The sequence below is a fragment of the Bufo bufo genome, chromosome 6, assembly GCF_905171765.1.
Source record: "Bufo bufo chromosome 6, aBufBuf1.1, whole genome shotgun sequence".
Classification (NCBI taxonomy): domain Eukaryota; kingdom Metazoa; phylum Chordata; class Amphibia; order Anura; family Bufonidae; genus Bufo; species Bufo bufo.
The window spans coordinates 130,642,186-130,668,491 of record NC_053394.1 but is presented as its reverse complement, the minus strand read 5'-3'; the positions used below and the strand labels follow the sequence as shown (position 1 = coordinate 130,668,491).

General features: G+C 43.4%; 1 protein-coding gene across 1 annotated transcript; it reads left to right on the top strand.

The window, feature by feature from the left end:
• Positions 1 to 1,380: 1,380 nt before the first annotated feature.
• Positions 1,381 to 23,895, top strand: OPRL1 (opioid related nociceptin receptor 1). Its single transcript, XM_040436322.1, has 2 exons — positions 1,381 to 1,762; positions 23,372 to 23,895. The coding sequence occupies exons 1-2, from the start codon at positions 1,417 to 1,419 to the stop codon at positions 23,893 to 23,895; spliced, it is 870 nt and encodes a 289-aa protein (XP_040292256.1). The 5' UTR covers positions 1,381 to 1,416.
• Positions 23,896 to 26,306: the final 2,411 nt, after the last annotated feature.

Here is a 26,306-nt window from a genome sequence, read left to right as displayed (position 1 = left end):
TTAAAGAAGCACTCTCACAAAAAAAATTATTCTCTGATCTGTTAGAAAGGTACATCATATAAACTGTAGCAAAGGTTATTTTCTTACCAGTGACTGTATTTGTGAGTTATAACCTCCATTCAGATCCTCAACTGTGTCTGTGACCAGCACTCTAATCTGTAACTGACATAGCATTTTAGGTCTGGACAGGAAGTCAATATCTCTATGTATTCCTATGGGAGCCTCAATGTCATTCTCAATGGAATGAGTAGAAAAGTGACTTCCTGTGAGTGCTGAGGATCAGAAGGAAGTTTATATCTCACAGATATAGTCACTGGTAAGAATACAATATTTTGTGGGAGTGCTTCTTTAATACCGGCAGCATTAGCTGGAGAAGAGTCAAGTGCTGCTAGTGAAGAGTCCGGCTTATTCATGAGCTCCTTCCTTCTCTTCCAATTCGTCCATCCTTTCCTTATTTTTCTCCCTGGGGGAATCCTGTCAGTCATCAATTGGTGGGTAGAGGGAGAACTCCTGAATAAGCCAGACTCTTCCTAGCAGCACGTGACTCTTCTCCAGCACAGGGTCCGCATTAATCTAACAGCTACTTTACTTTACCAGATAAGTGATTTTAGTGTCTGACACTACTTTATGCTGCCATCAGTAAGGGTAGCATGAAGAAGGTGACAGGTTCCCTTTAAAACACATTTTGCTATATTATAGAGTCTGAAACCTTTAAATATTAAATGGATATATAACCAATAAATTTTTTATCAGCAGAACAGCAGTTCACCATTTTCCATTTTCAGTCAATATACAGAAAAAATTTAACATAATATGTCACATTAACTCCCCCCCCAGAGTCCAAGTTAGACATATGCATAGCCTCCTCTGATATCTGAGTAAACAGTTTGAAGTAGACATAAAAGTAGACACAAAAGGGGCATTCATATAGCAAAAAAAAAAAGATTTCTCTGAAACACAAAGATTGGCAACATTGTACTCCACCCCCGCTCTTACTCAACCCCCAACCCCAAACGGCAAAGACCAAATTACATATCAAGGCAGTATTGTGCATTTATTCCAAAGTAATATATTGGATGGCAGACTCGGATTATCCAGCCAAGGGCCACAAATTTCATCAAAGTTATGAAGAGCATTCTTTATCTAATATACCCCTTTTTCCAAATCTATCACCCCTTTCAACTTATTCTTAAAGTCTTGGATAGTGGGTGGCTCTACCTGTATCCAATGGAAGGCTAAAAGCTTCCTGGCTTGGAATAACATTCGTGAAAGGATCATCCACCACTTCCAGATACCAGTGCACTTCTGTAATAGCATTATACTTCTGGACATATGACTGATCACTGTAATATTACAGTTTTGTATAAGTTACTGCTCCTATTAACATATTTTGTGGTTTATTTCAGGTATACCAAGATGAAAACTGCAACCAACATCTATATCTTCAACCTGGCCTTAGCAGATGCCTTAGTGTTGATAACTCTCCCATTCCAAGGGACTGATATTATTATGGGAATTTGGCCCTTCGGCAATGCGCTCTGTAAGATTGCTATAGCTATTGACTACTACAACATGTTCACCAGTACCTTCACGCTGACCATGATGAGTGTGGACCGTTACATTGCTATCTGTCATCCTGTGAAAGCCCTTGACATCCGTACTCCACACAAAGCGAAAGTCGTCAATGTCTGCATCTGGATTCTAGCCTCCTGTATTGGAATCCCTGTTATGGTCATGGGGTCAGCAGAGATGGATAATGAGGGTCAGTATAAAAGTAATTTAGGAAGATAAGATGCTTTTCTCATAGATAATAATGCCTATTTGAGCCAAATGCAGAAATTTTGTCTGCCTGTAGTCACCACTAGTGGGAGCTTTGGAGCTTACTGCATACTTTTAATTAAAAAAAATCCTCATAGTGGAGGCTACAGGCACTAGCTTTTATGTCTATGCACAGGATTTGGAGCTTTGTATAAGAAAAAGTATCTTTCTTTGTTATCTGGGAGGTTGACATACAGAATAATACACTGCTCAAAAAAATAAAGGGAACACAAAAATAACACATCCTAGATCTGAGTTAATTAAATATTTTTCTGAAATACTTTGTTCTTTACATAGTTGAATGTGCTGACAACAAAATCACACAAAAATTAAAAAATGGAAATCAAATTTTTCAACCCATGAAGGTCTGGATTTGGAGTCACACTCAAAATTAAAGTGGAAAAACACACTACAGGCTGATCCAACTTTGATGTAATGTCCTTAAAACAAGTCAAAATGAGGCTCAGTAGTGTGTGTGGCTTCCACGTGCCTGTATGACCTCCCTACAACGCCTGTGCATGCTCCTGATGAGGTGGCGGACGGTCTCCTGAGGGATCTCCTCCCAGACCTGGACTAAAGGATCTGCCAACTCCTGGACAGTCTGTGGTGCAACGTGACGTTGGTGGATAGAGCGAGACATGATGTCCCAGATGTGCTCAATTGGATTCAGGTCTGGGGAACGGGCGGGCCAGTCCATAGCATCAATGCCTTCGTCTTGCAGGAACTGCTGACACACTCCAGCCACATGAGGTCTAGCATTGTCTTGCATTAGGAGGAACCCAGGGCCAACAGCACCAGCATATGGTCTCACAAGGGGTCTGAGGATCTCATCTCGGTACCTAATGGCAGTCAGGCTACCTCTGGCGAGCACATGGAGGGCTGTGCGGCCCTCCAAAGAAATGCCACCCCACACCATTACTGACCCAATGCCAAATCGGTCATGCTGGAGGATGTTGCAGGCAGCAGAACATTCTCCACGGCGTCTCCAGACTCTGTCACGTCTGTCACATATGCTCAGTGTGAACCTGCTTTCATCTGTGAAGAGCACAGGGCGCCAGTGGCGAATTTGCCAATCTTGGTGTTCTCTGGCAAATGCCAAACGTCCTGCACGGTGTTGGGCTGTAAGCACAACCCCCACCTGTGGACGTCGGGCCCTCATATCACCCTCATGGAATCTGTTTCTGACCGTTTGAGCAGACACATGCACATTTGTGGCCTGCTGGAGGTCATTTTGCAGGGCTCTGGCAGTGCTCCTCCTGTTCCTCCTTGCACAAAGGCGGAGGTAGCGGTCCTGCTGCTGGGTTGTTGCCCTCCTACGGCCTCCTCCACGTCTCCTGATGTACTGGCCTGTCTCCTGGTAGCGCCTCCATGCTCTGGACACTACGCTGACAGACACAGCAAACCTTCTTCCCACAGCTCGCATTGATGTGCCATCCTGTATAAGCTGCACTACCTGAGCCACTAGAGTGAAAGCACCGCCAGCATTCAAAAGTGACCAAAACATCAGCCAGGAAGCATAGGAACTGAGAAGTGGTCTGTGGTCACCACCTGCAGAACCTCTCCTTTATTGGGGGTGTCTTGCTAATTGCATATAATTTCCACCTGTTGTCTATCCCATTTGTGAAATTGATTGTCACTCAGTGTTGCTTCCTAAGTGGACAGTTTGATTTCACAGAAGTGTGATTGACTTGGAGTTACATTGTGTTGTTTAAGTGTTCTCTTTATTTTTTTGAGCAGTGTATTTAGATATTTAATGATTGCACTCATTCTTTTAGATGGTTTTCAGAGAAAGCAGTTTCTATTGACTGATAACCTGTAATCCTTTGGATTTTGGTTTTAGCACACAAAATGTCCACTTCCGCTGTGTCTGCTCTTTAGGCCTTATGCACACGACCGTTCCGTTTTTTGTGGTCCGCAAACCGCGGATCCGCAAAAAACAGAAGCAATTTGCGGAACGGGCGGCCCATTGTAGAAATGCCTATTCTTGTCCGCAAAACGGACAAGAATAGGACATGTTATATTTTTTTTGCGCGGCCACGGAACGGAGCAACAGATGCGGACAGCACACGGAGTGCTGTCCGTATCTTTTGCGGCCCCATTGAAGTGAATGGGTCCGCATCCGAGCCGCAAAAACTGCGGCTCGGATGCGGACCAAAACAACAGTCGTGTGCATGAGCCCTTAACCATACTATACCACAATACTGGCATAGTACAAATAAACCTAATCTGCAGAGTGAGAAATAGGTCTTACCAGCAGTGAAATATTATTATAATTAAGGTTGATTTGAAAAGAAAGCTCAATTCGCCAAGTTTATAATTATCCGAGGCTAGTGTAACTCATGACCTTCTTTTATGATTTTGCAGGGGGGGATTTTTATTTTTTTCCAGATGACCCAATTATATTCACAACCGAGGTTGAAATTAATGTAGTTGCTCTTACTTTCTAATGTACACACACAGCGAACTAAGGAAAAGGCATTATGGAGCGGAAGAATCAAGAGGGGAAAAAAGAAGCAAAACAGACGCTTCTGAAACTGATCTGCTGGGTTTAACGCTACCACATCCGTCCCTGTCACTGTAATATCACATAGCTTTCAGTCACATCTATAATTCATGGGCTCTGCTTATACTGCAGGGTGCTTGCTTCTAGGTAAAATGTATGATTGCAAATGTGGACAGCTGCCTTTAGTGCTTGCTACGTGACTAGAGAATAGGATTGGAAGAATAGGCTATAAGGCTCATTTTCGAAGCTGCATAGGCATATTGCCCAAATGACCTCTAATGATGCTTTGTCCTTCTACAAGTGAAGGCAATTAAGGCCTTTTTACACTAGTAGATAATTGACTCGATCGAGCAACGAACAAATTGCTATTTGAGTTGTTAATGTTTGTACGGCAACCCCTTTAGATGCGCAGAGTACCTTGTAAAAATTTGTGTTTGCGATTATGAAATAGATCATATGTCGGGCTAGCAGTTGCATTTAGATAAATATAATTCACTATGTGGGTGTTTTTTGGGAAAAAAAGGCATTGTGAAAAGGTTGTGTTAAAAAAGTCTCTAAAGACCCTTTGTTCCACCTTATTTACCACCATAGACCACCTTCCCTCCTGTTTGCCATCTCCGTTTTGTCTTCAGTTGAGACAACACGGTTGCAAGATGAGCTTGTGAGAAAAATCATCGCCTTGCCAAGGAAATATTGGATTATGTTTAAGAGATGGATCTTGAGGAAAATCAGCATGGATTTGGACCAAAAAGTGGTTCCAGAAAAAAAATACAGGTTGTCTTATATGGGGCTGATAAAAGAAATTTAGAATCCATACCCTTTTATGATTTGCGCACGTATTTCCGGCTGAGGCAATTGACTTGAGTAGCGTAACGATTTCACACCCACAGTGGAATCGTCTAATCATCTAAATGATACCTGTTTACACTTGTGGAATTCTAGACAAGGAATGATGATTTAGGCGCCTACCTCAGTGATTCCAAGAACGACAAACTAAACAATTATTGCTCATTGTTCGATCCATCAATTGTGTAGAGGGGCCTTTCGAAGTTGGGGATTATTTTCTCATATCGGGTATGAGAAACAGCTTACTGTTGTAATGGTCACGTACACACACACAGAGGGGAGGATAGTGACCTCGCAAGTCCTTATGACAGGGGACAACTGGACGGCAGTCCCTAGCTTAGAATACGTGCTGGGAGGACAGACAAGACAAACAACAGATAGCGAACAGACCAAGTCAATACCAAGACAGCAACGAAGTACAAATGGAGTAAGCAGAGAATAATAAAGTAATAAAGTACCACAGGAGTCCACAGAGAATCGTCAGGTGGAAGCCGGGGTCGGAATAACAGGAGAGAAGTGCAGTACAGGAGGAGCAAGCAGAGGATCGTCAGGGAACACAGGAGCAGGTAAGTATGCCAGGTAACAGAATCGCAAATGAACCTAATTAACCTAATTGACTGTTAAATACTGACTAGCTGGGGTCATGTGACATTGCCACATGACCACATGACCCACGCTGCTGAATACAGCTGAGCACCGAGTGCCGAGCTCGGTGCTCAGACCTCCCCTGGTTGCCATTGGAACTGAGGATGCAGACGGCGCTGAGGAGAGCGAGCGCCTTGTCGGCGTCCCGTGACAACTGTATTGTGGCATATGTCACTACTAGTTGAAAATTAGGAACTTCAGCACTCTGATGAATATAGTGATATCATAGTATATTTTTTATTTTTATTTTTCTTATGAAAGGCAACTCAAAGTGAAAGTGTGATGTTTCGGTCAATTCTGACCTTTTTATTTACTACTGGTTGAGAAGCAATAAGGATGTACCTAAACCAACAGGATGCATTTTCTATATATTGATTGAGCAGCATCTGAATCTAACCAATAATAACATTCCCAGTTCTCGTACCGTCTTAGCAAGCTACCTGGCATTGTGCAGACTTGTCTGCGTAGTTAAGACATTGCAAAGCAATGCTTTCCATAGTGGTAATTGAAGTATATGCATACTGATCTGTCCTGCTACTAAAATTAGCGGCTTTCAGTAGATGACTTAGATGACGCTATAAAACTACAGGTTTAATAGGACATAGTCTTCAGCCTCACGTCAGAAAGGTGATCTTTATGCAGTCATAAATACCAGCACAATTAAAATATTATTATGTAGAAATGTCACTGATAAAATCTTGACATCCAGCAAGGTGCATTAGGCTCTTGATTATAAAAATGCTAGGACACCAAGAAGCTGGTGAATATCTTGCTTTACACTAGAATTTTGACTATTTTTGACTACCAGAGTGAAGAGGTCATGGCTAGTGTTGATCGAGCACCTTAGTGCTCGGGTGCTCATGGGCTCGGGCCAAACACATCGGGATGCTTGGGTGCTCTATTGAGCACCTGAGTATAATGGAAGTCAATGGGAGAAGCCGAGCATTAAACCAGGCACCCCCTGCTCTGAAGAGGGGATGGTGCCTGGTACATTGGAAAAGGTCAGAAATTAATGGAAACCACCAAAATTGTTCGGGAGCAGCATGGGGAGGATGTCTTTATGCATCTTGGACTCCCAGGTCGCTGCTGGGAACGATGTTGTTCGAGTAGTATGCAATTTTTACAGACTGACAATAATACGCACAAAAACAAAGATAAAATTTATTTTAGAGGAAATTGTTAGGAAACATACTTTCCTGTATATTTACATGTATATAAAGTGCAAGTGCTGCCAAAAATTACAAGGAAGAGGCACTCCGATACAACCTGTATATCACATAAAGGTGGGCCTCATTCACATTGTGGTACAATTGCTCAGGTAGTGGGACTCCTACACTCATAAAGCCTATGCATTAAGGGAAAGGGCTGCCAAAAATGACAAGGAACTGGCACTACAATACCAATACACCCTTTGTTACACAAAAAGTAGGGCATCATACACTGCCTTGAAACATTATGATTGATGGCCTGCTGGTGACCCTCAAAAACATTTGGAGCAAGGGCCTGCTGATCTGACCATCTAAAACATTATGGGCGAGGGCCAGCTGCTGCTTTGGTGTCTCTAAATAACCTAGGACCGATCGCACGTTCCCGTGATGGCGACGATCTATTCGGATGTCTGCCCTATCAACTTTAGATGTTATTTTGATTGCTAACCACGGTGACCACGGGTAACGGGGAATCAGGAAACAACTACGGCTACCACTTCCAAGCAAGGCAGCATGCGCCTTACCTATTAGGTATAATAAGGTGAGGGCCTGCAGGTGAGCTGACCCTCTAAAAGATTGTAGGTGAGGGCCTACTGGTGAGCTGACCCTCTAAAAGATTGTAGGTGAGGGCCTGCAGCTGAGCTGACCCTGTAAAAGATTGTAGGTGAGGGCCTGCTGGTGAGCTGACCCTCTAAAAAATTATATGCGAGGGCCTGCAGGTGATCTGACCCTCTAAAAAATTATACGCGAGGGCCTGCTTCTGAGCTGACCCTCTAAAACATTATGGTTGAGGGCCTGCTGCTGAGCTTACCATTTAAAAAATTATGGGAGAGTGCCTGCTGCTTAGCTGACCATTGAAAAAATTGACAGTGTTCAAAGCAGGCCAGGTCACCTAGGAATAATGGAATAGGACTCCGGTTCTATTTTGTTGGTTTTTGGAACTGGGGCCATGATTAAGAGGGACGGCCAGGGGCATCCGTATTGCGACGCTAGAGGTGAAATTCATGGACCGGAGCAAGACGAACCAAAGCGAAAGCATTTGCCAAGAATGTTTTCATTACTCATAAATGAAAGTCAGATACCGCTATAGTTCCGACCATAAACAATGACGACCGGCGATGCCGTGGCATTATTCCCATGACTCACCGAGCAGCTTCCGGGAAACCAAAGAGGATTGTGCTGACCAAACTCTTGGATACTGAGACTGGACTTGTAGGTGAGGGCCTGCTGGTGAGATGACCTTCTAAAAAATTATATGCGAGGGCCTGCAGGTGAGCTGACCCTGTAAAACAATATATGCGTGGGCCTGCATGTGAGCTGACCCTGTAAAAGATTTTTGTTGCGGGCCTGCTGGTCAGCTGACCCTGTAAGACATTATATGTGAAGGCCTGCTGGTGAGCTGACCCTGTAAAATTTTTTAGGTGCGTGCCTGCTGGTGAGCTGACCCTGTAAAAGATTTTAGGTGCGAGCCTGCTATTGAACTGACCCTGTAAAACATTATATGCGAGGTCCTGCTGGTGAGCTGACCCTGTAAATGATTTTAGGTGCGGCCCTGCTGGTGAGCTGACCCTGTAAAAGATTGTAGGTGAGGGCCTGCTAGTGAGCTGACCCTGTAAAAGATTTTTGTTGCGGGCCTGCTGGTCAGCTGACCCTGTAAAACATTATATGTGAAGGCCTGCTGGTGAGCTGACCCTGTAAAAGATTTTAGGTGCGTGCCTACTGGTGAGCTGACCCTGTAAAACATTATATGCGAGGTCCTGCTGGTGAGCTGACCCTGTAAATGATTTTAGGTGCGGCCCTGCTGGTGAACTGACCCTGTAAAACATTGTAAGTGAGGGCCTGCTGGTGAGCTGACCCTCTAAAAAATTATATGCGAGGGCCTGCAGCTAAGCTGACCCTGTAAAACATTGTAGGTGAGGGCCTGCTGGTGAGCTGACCCTCAAATAAATTATTTGCGAGGACCTGCAGCTGAGCTAACCCTGTAAAACATTGTAGGTGAGGGCCTGCTGGTGAGCTGACCCTCAAAAAAATCATATTGAATCCAGAGGGAAAACAAACCAGGCTGGTGTAGTGAGCTGCATTTATATTTATATAAGCAGATATATAACGCGAGTTTGACCGCGACGCGTGGTTGATTAAGTGTGTGGTTGTATAAGTGTGTGACTTAAGATTAAGTGACTTTAGATTTAGGGACTTCAGTGGGGGACTGCAATTAGCCAGCTTCTTAGTACTACATTATATAGTATTTTTCGCTTTTGTGGTGTAATCCCCATTTAGTATGTGTTGCACAATTTACAACGCAGTCCAGTGCACATCTTGCATGATGTATGCAGTCCTGGAACAGCCGTTTGAGGGTGTATATCTTTGTTCAAGATGTGAGCAAATTACCAGTTTGGAATCGCAAATCGAGTCTCTAAACGGGCAAGTTGCAACACTGAGAGGCATTGACAATTTGCAAAAGAGTTTGCTTCTCACCGAGCAAGCACTCTTTGGGGTAGATGAGGGGAGGGTGACAGAGAGGAGGCTGAGGAAAGTGAGGTAGCTAGCTGGGTAACAGTTAGAAAGCGGGGTAGAGGGAAGAGTGCCAGGGAGGCTAGCCCTGATCTGACACACCCAAACAAGTTTGCACGTTTGGCAGATGAGGGGGATGTCAGTCCAGGGACGGCACTGCTGCAGCCGGACACTTCCTCTGCCAGTCAGGGGAATGTCAGCTCCAGTAAGCAGGGGACCAGGAGAGCAGGGCAGGCCAGACAGGTGCTGGTAGTGGGAGACTCCATTATTAGGGGAACAGATAGGGCAATCTCTCACAAAGACCGTGATCGCCGAACAGTGTGCTGTCTTCCTGGCGCTAGAGTTCGACACATCGCGGATCGGGTTGACAGATTACTGGGAGGGGCTGGAGAAGATCCAGCGGTCATGGTCCATATCGGAACCAATGACAAAGTTAGAGGTAGGTGGAGAGTCCTTAAAAATGATTTCAGGGATTTAGGTCAAAAGTTTAGGGCAAGGACCTCAAAGGTAGTATTTTCCGAAATACTACCTGTACCACGGGCCACACAAGAAAGGCAGCGGGAGATTATGGAGATTAACAAGTGGCTCACGATCTGGTGTAGGAAGGAGGGGTTTGGGTTCCTGGAGAACTGGGCCGACTTCTCTATTGGCTACAGGCTCTATCATAGGGACGGTCTGCACCTCAATGGGGAAGTGGCAGCTGTGTTGGGGAAGAAGATGGCTAGAAGGTTGGAGGAGTGTTTAAACTAGGGACTGGGGGGGAGGGAAATTACATTATAGGAGGGGAAGAGAGTGCATATAGAGACCGGGGGCAAGGTAGTGGGACTGGGGGAGGAATGGAAGGAGGGACTAGAACAGTCTTTCAGAAGGAAAGATGTAGGGTAAAAAAATATACATAAACCTCTCAAATGTATGTATACTAATGCCAGAAGCCTGACTAATAAAACTGGGGAACTGGAATTAGTGATGTGTGAGGAGGACTATGACATAGTGGGAATAACTGAGACATGGCTGGATGATAGCTATGACTGGGCAGTTAATGTACAAGGTTACAGTCTGTTTAGAAAGGATCGTCAAAACCAGAGAGGGGGAGGGGTCTGCCTTTATGTAAAGTCCTGTCTAAAGCCCACAATATATAAGTGAGGGACATGAACATGTGGAGTCACTGTGGGTAGAGATACATGGAGCTAAAAACAATAATAAATTACTAATAGGAGTTTACTATAAACCACCTAATATACCAGAGTCCACAGAAAATCTACTACTAAATGAGATAGACAAGGCGGCAAATCAAAATGAGGTGGTTATTATGGGGGACTTCAACTACCCAGATATAGACTGGGAAACTAAAACTTGTATATCTCATAAAGGAAACAGGTTCTTGGCAATAACCAAAGACATTTACCTCTCCCAACTGGTTCAGGACCCGACTAGAGGGACGGCCATACTGGACTTAGTATTAACCATTAGGCCTGACAGAACAACAGACGTGCAGGGTGGGGGACACCTGGGAAATAGTGACCATGAAGTAATACCTTCCAATTATCATTAAAAAAAGCGTTTCTACAGGGAGGAACAAAAATACCAAACTTCAAAAAAGCTAAATTTAGCCAACTAAGAGAGGCCATAGGCCTAACTAACTGGGACAAAGTCCTCAAAAAGAAAAATACAGCCACAAAATGAGATATGTTTAAAAGCATCCTAAAATCTCATTGTGAGAGGTACATACCGTATGGGAATAAAAGGTTAAGGAACAAAAGGAAACCAATATGGATAAACAGAACTGTAAAGAAAGCAATAAATGACAAAAAGAAAGCATATAAATCACTAAAACAGGAGGGTAGCACGGAAGCACTGAAAAACTATAAGGAAAAAAATAGAACATGTAAAAAACAAACAAAAGCGGCCATACTAGAGACCGAGAGATTAATGTCAAAGAGAGTAAAACTAACCCTAAAATGTTCTTCAATTATATAAATGTTAAAAAGTATAAATCTGAAGGTGTCGGCCCTTTAAAGAGTAATGAGGGGGGAGTCGCAGAGAGCGACGAGGAGAAAGCAAAGCTGTTAAATATTTTTCTCTCCAATGTATTCACTGAGGAAAATAAACTGTCAAATGACATGCAGAATGTAAAAATAAATTCCCCATTAAAAGTGTCCTGTCTGACCCAGGAAGAAGTACATCAGCGACTTAAAAAGATTAAAATAGACAAATCGCCAGGACCAGATGGCATACACCCCCGTATCCTAAGGGAATTAAGTAATGTCATAGCCAGACCCTTATTTCTGATATTTGGATACTCTATACTGACAGGGAATATCCCACAGGATTGGCGCATAGCAAATGTGGTGCCAATATTCAAAAAGGGTCCAAAAACAGAGCCTGGAAACTATAGGCCGGTAAGTTTAACATCTGTTGTGGGTAAACAGTTTGAAGGTTTTCTGAGAGATGCTATGTTAGAGCATCTCAACGGAAATAAGCAAATAACGCCATATCAACATGGCTTCATGAGGGATCGGTCATGCCAAACTAATTTAATCAGTTTCTATGAGGAGGTAAGTTCTAGACTTGATAGTGGCGAATCAATGGATGTCGCATATCTGGACTTCTCCAAAGCATTTGACACTGTACCACATAAAAGGTTAGTATATAAAATGAGAATGCTCGGACTGGGAGAAAACGTCTGTGTGTGGGTAAGTAACTGGCTCAATGATAGAAAACAGAGGGTGGTTATTAACGGTACACACTCAGATTGGGTCACTGTCACTAGTGGGGTACCTCAGGGGTCAGTATTGGGCCCTATTCTCTTCAATATATTTATTAATGACCTTGTAGAAGGCTTGCACAGTAAAGTGTCAATTTTCGCAGATGACACTAAACTGTGTAAAGTAATTAACACTGAAGAGGACAGTATACTACTACAGAGGGATCTGGATAGATTGGAGGCTTGGGCAGATAAGTGGCAGATGAGGTTTAACACTGAAAAATTTAAAGTTATGCACATGGGAAGAAATAATGCAAGTCACCTGTACATACTAAATGGTAAAACACTCAGTAACACTGACATGGAAAAGGATCTAGGAATTTTAATAAACAGCAAACTTAGCTGCAAAAAACAGTGTCAGGCAGCTGCTGCCAAGGCCAATAAGACAATGGGTTGCATCAAAAGGGGCATAGATGCCCGTGATAAGAACATAGTCCTACCACTTTACAAATCATTAGTCAGACCACACATAGAGTACTGTGTACAGTTCTGGGCTCCTGTGAACAAGGCAGACATAGCAGAGCTGGAGAGGGTCCAGAGGAAGGCAACTAAAGTAATAACTGGAATGGGGCAACTACAGTACCTTGAAAGATTTTCAGGTCTATTTTTTAGGCCATGGTTTGTAGAGTGAAACTAAATCGCACCTCCTCATTCCTATACTATTGACTACTGTATGTAATAAGCAGCATTTCTTATGATAAAACATGGCTATACAGCAGTTATATCAATCATTTGCTGTGCACTATTAGGAGGCAATTAGTATACAGTTTGATCAAAGAGCATAGGCCCACTTACCGCGACAAGGTTTCCTCCTGTTAAGTGGGAACCTACTCTAACCGTAGCGCAGTGCCGTGTGGCGATCACCGTGTCTCCACACTGCTCCAGCAGGCAATGGGATCCAGCAGCCAACCAGCCGCCCCGCTATACAGCGGAGCCACCTAGGCCTCGGATCCCACAGCTCCACCAGCACAGCGCAGAAACAACGACGGCCGCCATCCAGCGCCGCATGTGAACTGGTGCTAAAGGATCACCTGTTCACAGCTTCTCAGGAATTCCAACTGAGATGTGGTAGGAATTAAAACCCTGTGCAGACTACTGCTAATTTAAGTACAGTTGATCAAACTGTATACTAATTGTCTCTTTATAGTGCACAGCAAATGATTGATAGCATCGCTGTATAGCCATGTTTTATCATAAGAAATGCTGATAATTGAAAACAGTTGTACATCAGAAGCATAGGTATGAGGATGTGCGATTTAGAGATTCTCTCTACATATTCATACAATTTATGCTATAAACTTCTTTTCCCCCCTCCCCTGAATCAGCACTCCTCCCCATGTGGCTCAGGTGCTTTTTAATCAGCAGAAGTCTGCAAAGGGTCTATAAATTCCTACCACATCTCAGTTGGAGTTCCTGAGAGGCTGTGAACAGGTGAGCCATTTGCACCAGTTCACATGCGGCGCTGGACGGCGGCCGTCTCTGCTTCTGTGCCGTGCTGGTGGAGTGATGGGACCCGGGGCCCATGTGGCCTCACTGTACAGTGGGGCTGCTGTGCGGCTGCTGGATCCCATTGCCTGCTGGAGCGGTGTGGAGGCGTGGTGGTCGCCGCACGGCTCTGCGCCATGGTTAGAGTAGGTTCCCACTTAAACAAGAGGCAACCTTGTCGCGGTAAGTGGGCCTATGCGCTTTGATCAAACTGTATACTAATTGTCTCTTTATAGTGCACAGCAAATGATTGATAGCATCGCTGTATAGCCATGTTTTATCATAAGAAATGCTGATAATTGAAAACAGTTGTACATCAGAAGCATAGGTATGAGGATGTGCGATTTAGAGATTCTCTCTACATATTCATTCTATTTTTTAGGCGCTGGGTGACAGGCTCAACTTGCCCCTGATGTAGTATATGGCCAAAAAATAACCACACTGTTGATGGTTAAATGCACTTGGGTGACACAGGCTCAGCCTGCACCAGATGTAGTATATGGCCAAAAAATAATCAGACTGTTGATGGTTAAATGCACTTCGGTGACACAGGCTCAGCCTGCAGCTGATGTAGTATATGGCCAAAACATAACCAGACTGTTGATGGTTAAATGCACTTCGGTGACACAGGCTCAGCCTGCAGCTGATGTAGGATATAGCACAAAATAACCACACTATTGATGGTTAAATACACTTGGTGATAGCTTGTGCTGTCACAAAATGGCCGCCGATCACCCCAGAAAAAAAGTGATCTAAAAACGCTCTGGGCAGCCTCAAAAAAGTGAGCAAGTCAATATTAGCACTTCAATGATCCACAGCTGCAGATCGATCACAGAATGAAGTCTTTTGGAGGAGTTAATCACTGCCTAATCTCGCCCTAACGTCGCAGCTGCAACCTCTCCCTATGCTTGAATCAGCAGAGTGACGTGCAGCGCAACGTGACCCAAGCTTATATAGAGGCTGGGTCACATGCTGCACTGGCCAATCACAGCCATGCCAATAGTAGGCAAGGCTGTGATGGCCTCTTGGGGCAAGTAGTATGACGCTTGTTGATTGGCTGCTTTGCAGCCTTTCAAAAAGCGCCAAGAAAGCGCCGAACACCGAACCCGAACACGGACTTTAACGAAAATGTTCGCGTTCGGGTCCGTGTCACAGACACCCCAAAATTCGGTACGAACCCGAACTATACAGTTCGGGTTCGCTCATCCCTATTCATCAGCTTTCCTCTGGTGGAGTCGAGAAGTCATGGTCAATCCAGGCCTTATTCATTTTTATAAGAGTCAACCTGTCAGCATTTTCAGCTGACAGGCAGATACGCTTATCTGTTGTAATGCCACCAGCAGCACTAAATACCCGCTCAGACAAAATGCTGGCGGCAGGGCAGGCCAGCACCTCCAAGGCGTAGAGGGCCAGTTCGTGCCACGTGTTCAGTCTGGACACCCAGCAGTTGTAAGGCACTGAGGGATCACTGAGGACGCTGACACGGTCTGCTACGTACTCCTTCACCATCTTCCAAATCATTTCCCTCCTTGTGACACTAGGCTGTGCATCAGGGTGAGGGTGCTGGCCGGGTGTCAAGAAACTGTCCCAGACCTTGGAGAGTGTTGCCCTGCCTCTGTTGGAACTGCTGTATGTTCCCCTTGTCTCCCCTCCTCGGTTGGGCAAGGAAGTACTCTGCCACCAGCGTTGTCAGATGGAAATTTTTGGAACAATTTTTTAACAAGGACCTTCTAGTATTGCACCGTTTTGCTCGTCTTCTCCACCTGAGGAATGAGAGATGAGAAGTTCTCTTTGTAGCCGGGGTCGAGAAGGGTGAACACCCAGTAATCGGTGTTGTCTAAAATGAGTATAACGCGCGGGTCGTGGGAAAGGCAGCCTAACATAAAGTCAGCCATGTGTGCCAGCGTCCAAACAGACAAGACTTCGCTGTCGTCATCAGGAGGATCATTCTCAATCTCCTCATTCTCTTCCTCCTCTTCTGCCCACCCATGCTGAACAGATGGAATTAAACTTCCATGGGTACTACCCTCGGTAGCGGAGGCAACCTTTTCCACATGCAAAGCGTCATCCTTTATTGCTAGCAGCAAGCGGATGAGTAGACACTGAAGTGGGATGGTTGCGCTAATAATAGCGTTATCGCCGCTTACCATCTGTGTTGATTTCTCAAAGTTTCTTAAAACATCACAGAGGTCAGACATCCATGCCCACTCCTAGCTTCTGAATAGCGGAAGCTGACTGGAAACACGACGACCATGTTGCAGCTGGTATTCCACTACTGCCCTCTGCTGCTCACAAAGACAAAGCCTGGCAAACATGTGGAACGTTGAGTTCCAGCGCGTGCTCACATCGCACAACAGCCGGTGAGCTAGCAAGTTAAAGCGCTGCTGCAGCGTTGACAGACCGGCTAAAGCTGTCGATGACTTGCGTAAATGTGCACACACGCGGCGCACCTTCACCAGTAGCTCAGGCAAATTGGGGTAGGTTTTGAGAAACCGCTGAACCACTAAGTTTAAGACGTGGACTAGGCATGGGATATGTGTGAGCTTGCCGAGCTCCAAAGCCGCCACCAAGTTACAGCCATTATCACACACAACCATGCCTGGTTGTAGGTTCAGTGGCAAGAGCCACAGCTCAGTCTGGTCTCTTATCCCCTGCAACAGCTCTGCGGCGGTGTGCTGTTTGTCCTCTAAGATAATCAGCTTCAGCACGGCCTGTTGGCGCTTCCCCACTGCAGTGGTACACTGCTTCCAGCTACCGGCTGATGGCTGACTGGTGCTGCACTTGGATAATTCAGAGGTGGAAGTGGAGGAGGAGGCGAAGGAGGAGGAGAAGTGGGGGTTGTAGCCACTAACGTAGGTGCTGCCAGAAACCCTGATGGAATTAGGGCCCGCAATCCTCGGCGTCGGTAGCACCTGTGTGATCCCAGGGTATGACTCGCTCCCGGCCTCCACAATGTTCACCCAGTGTGCCTTCAGGGAAATGTAGCGTCCCTGGTCAAATGCACTTGTCCATGTGTCCATGGTTAAGTGGACCTTCCCAGTAACTGCGTTGGTCAGGGCATGAAAGACGTTTCGGGACTCATGTTGGTGTAATGCGGGCAAGGCACACCTTGAAAAATAGAGTACTGCGGGACGGCCGCCGACCTTAGGCTGCGGAAGGCCTCAATGTCCACAAGCCTAAATGGCAACATTTCCAGGGCCAGTAATTTTGAAAGGTGCACATTTAGTATTTAGTGCTATGGCCTGTGGGTGGGTGGCTGGGTATTTGCGCTTGCGTTCAAATGCCTGGGGTAATGCCATTTGGACGCTGCACTGGGACAGGGAAGTGGATGTGGTTGCTGATGGTGCTTGCGAAGGTCCAGGTGCAGGGCAGGATGCATCCTCGCCTGCGCCTTTGATAGGCGATTGGCCAGCACATACCATAGGGGAAGAGGCAGTGGTGTGACTCGCAGACACAGATTGTGGACCCAAGCATTCGTCCCACTTATTACGGTGCTTGGATGCCATGTGGTGGATCATGCTGGTGGTGCTGAGGTTGGTAGTGTTCAAGCCCCAACTCATTTTGGTGTGGCACAGGTTGCAAACTACTATTCTTTTGTCATCCGCACTTTCCTCAAAAAGGCGCCATACTGTGGAACACCTACCCCTTGGCAAGGGAGATTTATTCAAGGGCGTGCTCCGTGGAACAGTTGTGGGCCTGTTTGTTGTGGCCTGCCTTCTCCCTTTTGCCACCCCACTGCCTCTTCCAGCCTGTTGCAGTGCTGCAGATCCTTCCCCCTCTGTACTGCTGTCCTCGCTTGGCTTTCCACCTTCCCAGGTTGGGTAAGTGACCTCATCGTCCACCACCTAATCTTCCACTTCCTCACTCTGATCATCCTCTTGATTTGTTGACCTAATCACAACCTCAGTGATTGACAACTGTGTCTCATCCTCTTCATCAACCTCTTGAGACAGTAATTGCGGTTGACTCATTGGCAACTGTGTCTCATCATCATCCACCTCATTAAACACTAATTGCCATTCCCCACTATGATGTTCTTGTGACTGTGCTCAAGAGGTTGGGAATCAGGGCACAAGATCTCATGTCCCTCTTCAAGTAATAGCAATTAAAAGAGCTCCTCTGAGTTTCCGAGTGTGGGATCATTTGTTTGGCCAGACTCTCAATGTTGGGAGGAAGGAGGATCAGGTAGAGGATTCTGTTGACTAGACTCTTGGCTACTGAGATTGAACTTGGTGGAAGACAGGGTGGTGATTAACCGACCTAAAGCATTATCTGCTGTAATCCAACCGACCACCTGGTCGCACTGGTCTGACTTCAAGAGTTTTGTCCTGCGACGCCCTGCAAACTAGGACATGAAGCTAGGTATTGTGGATGATTGTTTTTCTTGTGCTCTGGCAGCAGGCACAGTTTCAACGCGCCCAGAGCCACGGCCTCTGCGTGAACCATCAGCATCACGGCCACTTCCCAGTCCCTTACTGCAGTATATTGAAAAAATACATAAAAGTAAGGAAAAAATAAAATAGATTTCACTTATATTTCTCAAATCTCTGGCCCTGACACACAAAAGGTATTGGACAGATGTCACAACTCACTGCTGACACCCTCTATATGAAAAGTATTGAAAATGATGGAAGAAATTTAGTAATTCTCACTTATATTTCTCCAATCTCTGGCCCTGACACACAGAAGGTTTTGGACAGATGTCACAACTCACTGCTGACACCCTCTATATAAAAAGTATTGAAAATGATGGAAAAAATATAGTTATTTAATTTTCACTTATATTTCTCAAATCTCTGGCCCTGACACACAGAAGATATTGGACAGATGTCACTAGTCACTGCAGACACCCTCTGTAGAAAAAATATTGAAAATGATGGGGAAAAAAATTGTACTGTAGCTATAAAATACTGCCAGCCTGCTGCCACACACAATAGTCCTTAAAAGGACTTTTGGGTCTTTGAAACGTTTTTCTAGTAAATTGATTGCGATCAGACACCCTACACTCTCTGTCCCTTCCGAAGTGCAGCTCTCCCTGACTGCAAATGAGCCGAACATGCGTCATCAGGTGTTATATAGCACCTGATGACGTGTTCCGGCCAGCCAATCACTGTAATGCCAGTAACCAACATGGCTACTGGCATTACAGTGCCCTCACTGTACTTACCTGCACATTTATTGGCTGCATAGCAGCCGCAAAACGTGCGGGTAGGAGACTCGAGCATGGCGCTCGAGCACATGCGGTACTCGGCCCTCAACACATGCGGTACTCAACACTACCGACCATCATATCGTGACCTTAAGCTCAAGCATACTTGCGTTCTGCAGCAGGACAATGATCCAAAGCATACCAGCAAGTCCATCTTTGAATGGCTAAAAAAAAAAAGAAGGCTTTGGAGTGCCCTCTTCAAAGTCCAGACTTAAATCTGATTGAGAAGCTGTGGCAATTAGTAGATTTTTTTTTTATACTTCCATCTACTTGTTTTTTGCAGGTCGAACTGTATTTTTTATTGGTACCATTTTTGTGGTACGCACTACTTTTTGATCACTGTTCAATTTTGTTGGGGGAAAGGTGACAAAAAAAATTGCAAATCGTGTATTTTCAATTTTGTTTTCTATTATGGCGTTCACCGTACAGGAAATTTTTACAAATATTTTAATAGTTCAGACATTTTTGGATGCGGGGATACCTGACATATATATTTTTTTTATTGTTTATATATTTTATATGTAAAATTGGGAAAGTGGAGTGATTTAAACTTTTAATATTGTAATGTTTTTTTTTTTACTTTTTATTTTTGTTCCTCCCTCCCTCCTTTACCTTACAGATGCTGTGATCAGTGTTGATCACAGCATCTGAGGGGTTAAATGATGGGCTTTGATGTTATTGCCATTCCCCGTCATTGCAGCAGCCCGCTGCCTCAGCCACCGGTATGTCGCTATGGCCGAAGAGGTTAAACACGCTGTTCATCCTCGAAAACCCTCCAATGTGGGTGAATTTAATTCTGCAAAGACGAGTAGGCCAAAATTCCTCCACAAAGATGTGAAAGACTGATTGCCAGTTATCACAAACACTTGATTGCAGTTGTTGTAGCCAAGGGTGGCACAACCAGTTATTAGGTTTAGGGGGCAATTACTTTTTCACATAGGGCCAAGTTGGTTTAGATTGCTTTTTTCCCTTAACAAATTAATCATCATTTAAAAACAGCATTTTTGTGTTTACTAAGGTTATCTTTGTCTGATATTCAAATTTGTTTGATAATCTGAAACATATAAGTGTGACAAATATGCAAAAACTAAAAAAATCTGTAAGGGGCAAATACTTTTTCACAGCTCTGTAGATATATATATACTGTAAGTCATATCTGTCATTCTTATCCTGACTGTAATGATAAGGAGATGATTACTGAAAAGACCAAGACATTTATTTGACTTAGTGGCCAGTGCGAAGACTGCAGGATTTTAGGATATTTTTAAAAATATAAATAGTGATATGGGAAATGAAATATAACATCACCAAAAATAGTTTGAAACTATGTTTAAAATAAAAACTTGATTTAAAATATAGGTCATTTTCTGATGCCACTTTCCCTTTACAGTTGTGGATGCTGATAACATCTATGTATAAATATCTCTTTACTGGTGATGGTCTTTATTTTCTTTGTCTTTCTTTGCTTTTTGCTTGGATTGTTTACCTGTTGTAAAAACAAAGACATCAGACAAGCATCTTGTCTGCAGTCCCACATCAGGATCTGGGCAAGAGATACGGGAGAGACCGGAGTCTCTGGGGAAATAAAATCTTATTAAGTCAGTACCATTGTAGAGTTTTCTCCCTGCTGTGATCAACACATACCGAGGACCAAGAAGAGATTCCGATAAAATCCATCATTCGCTGCTGCTTGAAGAGCAAACATCGCTTTTATACAAGTAAATTGCCCAGTCAGATCAAACCCTCACAAACATGTCTGTATGTATACACTTTTTTTTGCAGTTGCCTCCTGCTTACTTAGCGTTGACTCTATTCTCACCTTCTCCAAGGATTTTACATTCTACTACTGGAGAATGTTATTAAAGTTATATTTCACAGGCCTAAGCTGGTAGTTTGCCTTTAGAGAGAAGAACGAAATAAGTGGAATTAGTATCTGAATTCAACTGTGATTTTTATTTGACTACTGGCAGATGAGTCACACCAAGAGAGGAACTGGCTTTCAAAGTCATTAACAGGCACTGATGAGTTCAAATAACGATGTCCTGGACTTCCTGAAGAAACTAAGCTTTAAAGATTTTTTGTAAGTTTTGGTGAAATATGTTTAAAAAAAAACAACGGTTGGGGTTGCCACTAATTGGTACTATGTTTCTCACAGCTAATTAGGTCCTGGCCACCAACTGGAGGTAAAGTAGGGAGGAAAAATCCTTTGACCAGCACAGGCTGCCTTTCAGTTATTTGTAAGATGTCATAAACTACAGGGAGTGCAGAATTATTAGGCAAGTTGTATTTTTGAGGATTAATTTTATTATTGAACAACAACCATGTTCTCAATGAACCCAAAAAACTCATTAATATCAAAGCTGAATATTTTTGGAAGTAGTTTTTAGTTTTAGCTATTTTAGGGGGATATCTGTGTGTGCAGGTGACTATTGCTGTGCATAATTATTAGGCAACTTAACAAAAAACAAATATATACCCATTTCAATTATTTATTTTTACCAGTGAAACCAATATAACATCTCAACATTCGCAAATATACATTTCTGACATTCAAAAACAAAACAAAAACAAATCAGTGACCAATATGGCCACCTTTCTTTGCAAGGACACTCAAAAGCCTGCCATCCATGGATTCTGTCAGTGTTTTGATCTGTTCACCATCAACATTGCGTGCAGCAGCAACCACAGCCTCCCAGACACTGTTCAGAGAGGTGTACTGTTTTCCCTCCTTGTAAATCTCACATTTGATGATGGACCACAGGTTCTCAATGGGGTTCAGATCAGGTGAACAAGGAGGCCATGTCATTAGATTTTCTTCTTTTATACCCTTTCTTGCCAGCCACGCTGTGGAGTACTTGGACGCGTGTGATGGAGCATTGTCCTGCATGAAAATCATGTTTTTCTTGAAGGATGCAGATTTCTTCCTGTACCACTGCTTGAAGAAGGTGTCTTCCAGAAACTGGCAGTAGGACTGGGAGTTGAGCTTGACTCCATCCTCAACCCGAAAAGGCCCCACAAGCTCATCTTTGATGATACCAGCCCAAACCAGTACTCCACCTCCACCTTGCTGGCGTCTGAGTCGGACTGGAGCTCTCTGCCCTTTACCAATCCAGCCACGGGCCCATCCATCTGGCCCATCAAGACTCACTCTCATTTCATCAGTCCATAAAACCTTAGAAAAATCAGTCTTGAGATATTTCTTGGCCCAGTCTTGACGTTTCAGCTTGTGTGTCTGGTTCAGTGGTGGTCGTCTTTCAGCCTTTCTTACCTTGGCCATGTCTCTGAGTATTGCACACCTTGTGCTTTTGGGCACTCCAGTGATGTTGCAGCTCTGAAATATGGCCAAACTGGTGGCAAGTGGCATCTTGGCAGCTGCACACTTGACTTTTCTCAGTTCATGGGCAGTTATTTTGCGCCTTGGTTTTTCCACACGCTTCTTGCGACCCTGTTGACTATTTTGAATGAAACGCTTGATTGTTCGATGATCACGCTTCAGAAGCTTTGCAATTTTAAGAGTGCTGCATCCCTCTGCAAGATATCTCACTATTTTTGACTTTTCTAAGCCTGTCAAGTCCTTCTTTTGACCCATTTTGCCAAAGGAAAGGAAGTTTCCTAATAATTATGCACAACTGATATAGGGTGTTGATGTCATTAGACCACACCCCTTTTCATTACAGAGATGCACATCACCTAATATGCTTAATTGGTAGTAGGCTTTCGAGCCTATACAGCTTGGAGTAAGACAACATGCATAAAGAGGATGATGTGGTCAAAATACTCATTTGCCTAATAATTCTGCACTCCCTGTAGTGGTAATATTTTTACCCACAAAATGGTTCCCTGAAGTCGAGCTTTGATAGAACATTGTATGGGTACCATGATTTGTATATGCTTTATCTGTCCTCTTGTTCTTATTTCATTTTAATATAATAATCCAGTTATTGCTGGAGTACAGAATCACTTGTAGTGAAGAGCAGATTTAAGAGTGGCAGAATGAATTTTTTTACAGTGGTGCTATAGAATAATCGAGAAGGTTTCATTCATTTCCTGACTGGGTTCTGCTGCAGGATTAGGTAAACACTTGGCAGTTGCAGGTCATGCTAATAGAGGAGAGATAGTGAGATAGCTACAATGTTTAAAGCAAAACACAGTAAATGCAATAATGATAGAAATCTGAAAACTGATGCAGTATTTCTAAGGCAGCAAATTACAGATTCACTCCGGTTACCATGTATTAATGCAGCACAATATGACTGAACCTGTAATTTTCTTGTCTCCTTTGTGTGTGGATTATTTGCAATTTGCATGTAACTAAGCAGGTTTTATTACTGTGTAATCACTAGCATGTCTTTAATAACACTGTCTCCTTTTCCCCCCTGCAGATATTGAGTGTATGGTGCAGCTTCCTGATCCAGAACATTATTGGGAACCAGTCTTTGGTACTTGCGTTTTCCTCTTTTCTTTTGTGATACCTGTTCTTATAATCACCATATGCTACAGCTTGATGATTAGAAGGTTGAAAAAAGTCAGAGTCTTGTCTGGTTCAAGGGAGAAGGACAGAAATCTTCGTCGGATCACACGACTGGTTCTGGTGGTTGTAGCTGTGTTTATTATCTGTTGGACCCCCATACAGATTTATGTGCTGGTTCAGAACCTTGGAGCTAAGCCCAACAGTGATATCAAGGTTGCTATCCTTCATTTCTGCATTGCTTTGGGATATATCAACAGCAGTCTCAACCCTGTCCTTTATGCCTTCTTAGATGAGAATTTCAAAGCATGCTTTAAGAAGTTCTGCTTTCCCTCTGCCTTCCGTACTGAGCTGCAGATGTCCAACCGCATGTGCAGCATTGCCAAAGATGTTGCCTATGCTTGCAAGAACTCAGATGGGCCGAATAATCCGGCATGACTAGGCATGGAACTGCCCATGTTGGGCGGGGATACAGACCAAGTGGGGACTAATCCACAGGCAGAACTGACGCAGATCACTGCTTTGTGACCAAGATGATGGAGGTGTACTAAGAAACACCTCCTTTTGGATGTAATTCATGTATACAAAGGAAATAACGGTGGAAATCCATTGGATGTTTAATATACTGTAGGACTCACCAACTTCTGGCAATGGACTGTCACTTAAACTAGAGATATACTGACTTAATTCCTGTAGAGACCCAAAAATGAGGACAATGTCTTCTTCAGCAGCTTTTCAACCTCCATGTTGAGATTGAAATTCTCTCTAACTCTGTATCTACAGTCTGTACAGAAATCAAAGATTTGAGTCATAAGTTATTTTGCTCCAGAGGAGCAAAAGTTGCCCTACAGGGATTTGTTCTCCTATAACTCCACCTCCCATATGTACAGCCTATAATTTCTATATCTGTATATGTGTGCATATGTACAATTGTTATTATCTACTACAATTATATTTGCATATGCACCTACCATATAAACTGGAAGATATTCATTTGGCATACAGGACCAAAAAGATAATGGTCTTATGTCTGTCCCACCACTGTTTTAGCTCAACGCTAATGGACTTCTCTTCTAGATCTGTCACATTAAATTCATGCAAGCATCTAAAATCTGCTCATGACTGATGAGTTCTGGAAAGCAAAATAAAATGGTTTCCACCTTGTCCATAAAGATGTACCTTTACCATCATACAGAAGCTCCATTTTTGAAGACATATTAGACTTGGGTTCATCATTGTGGTCAATGTCTTGTATGGCTTGTCCACAACTTCGTGATATTGCTTCTTGTTAAGTGTAACTCCTCTTACAATGTTATAACTGATGAACACTTTGAACTCTCCATATCAACCTGTACGTTTTAGTGTTTCTCAAACAACACTCACACCATGCGTGACAAGCTGGTCATGTCAAAGATAGCACAACATTCTACAGGACTATACATTTGCATTCCTTCAACTGTTATGAACAAATGTTTTTGCTGTACAACACACAGTCCAGACAACAGGCAAAAAGTTCCTTACAGCTTCTGCCAGACTTGGGGATGTATTCTTCTCTGATACTGGTCTTACCCATGTATCAATCTGTATCTGATTATTGAGAAGGTTATACTCATGCAGCCTTAACTCTTCTCCTTTCTAGTGTTGCCCTTACCTAAAGCATTTCTGAATTGTATATAGACCCTGTTACATGTACTATATACTCTGTGGTAACATACATTATATATATATATTCACTTACATAAATTTTTGAAGCCTCAAAAAATGTAAACCTTTTTTCACTGGGGATCTGCTGAACTTTTCTCCAGCAAGAAAGGAATCTAAAAAATGTTTTGCTGTAGCCAAAGGCAAATTATGACTGTAAGAGTAATGACTTTATATTACTATCTGGAAACACCTCATGTGTAGAGCTTCTGACGTGGACCACAATGCCAGCCTACATGAACAAATCAAGTCCATCAAATAAAGAAGAGTGTTTCCTTGGACTGAAGGATAAAAGAGAATAGAAGAGCTCTTATAAGCATGGTAATTTTCCACCCTACGAGATGCTCTATGGACTAGGATCTGATGCCCACTGAGAGTACCCATTCTATGATAACGCAAGAGTGAAAAAATGGGATGCTAAAAATACAGAAGATAATATCCCCTGCTGGTCCTCAGAAATTGTGGAGATGGAGAACATTTTAGTAGTTTGGACTACTGCCTCTTCTTCAGGCCTTGGAGATGTATGATCAGGAGCACAGAGAAATGAGTGTGGATTTGTAGTGAGTGTTTATATGCCACTTGCATAACTCAGTTTTAAAGATGGTTGGATGATTTTAGTGAGTGAGTGTGAGCGGGCACTTTAAAAATGTTTATTAGGATTATACAATGTATATAACATTATGGACTCAGTTGTGGGCACAATAAATTGATGCCATGTCCCAAGTAACTGAGCGAGAGAACCTCTACCACATATAATACATTTGGTGGCCAACTCCCTCTTCATCATCAATGGTGTCATTCTGTTTGCTGGTCCCAAGTAAAGAGACAGAATTTTAGTCGTATCCTTTATTTTTCGATTCAAAAATGGTTCCACCAGTTGAAAAAGAATTTCATCTGACTGAAGAAAGTTTTTATTCCAACAATAATGTTTAATATATTTGCAGCAGTTAGATTCCCCACGTGACTTACCCAATGTGAGCATTGTCAGTAGTTGTTTAATTCCTCTAGGTGTCCATAATTGATCCTATTGGAGGGTCAGCATACTGCATTAAAGTGAACCCATACTTTGTATGGGACAGCAAATTTTAGGCTATAAATCACCTGGTGGCCTCCTATTGAGTTCATAGGCATCATTTATCTTATTGACT

What these genes read in the sequence shown, in the direction of transcription:
- OPRL1 (XM_040436322.1), top strand. Translation starts at nt 1,417, where the DNA reads ATGAAAACTGCAACCAACATCTATATCTTCAACCTGGCCTTAGCAGAT. An exon ending in AGCAGAGATGGATAATGAGG is followed by an intron (nt 1,763 to 23,371) that starts GTCAGTATAAAA and finishes TCCCCCCTGCAG; the next exon opens with ATATTGAGTGTATGGTGCAG.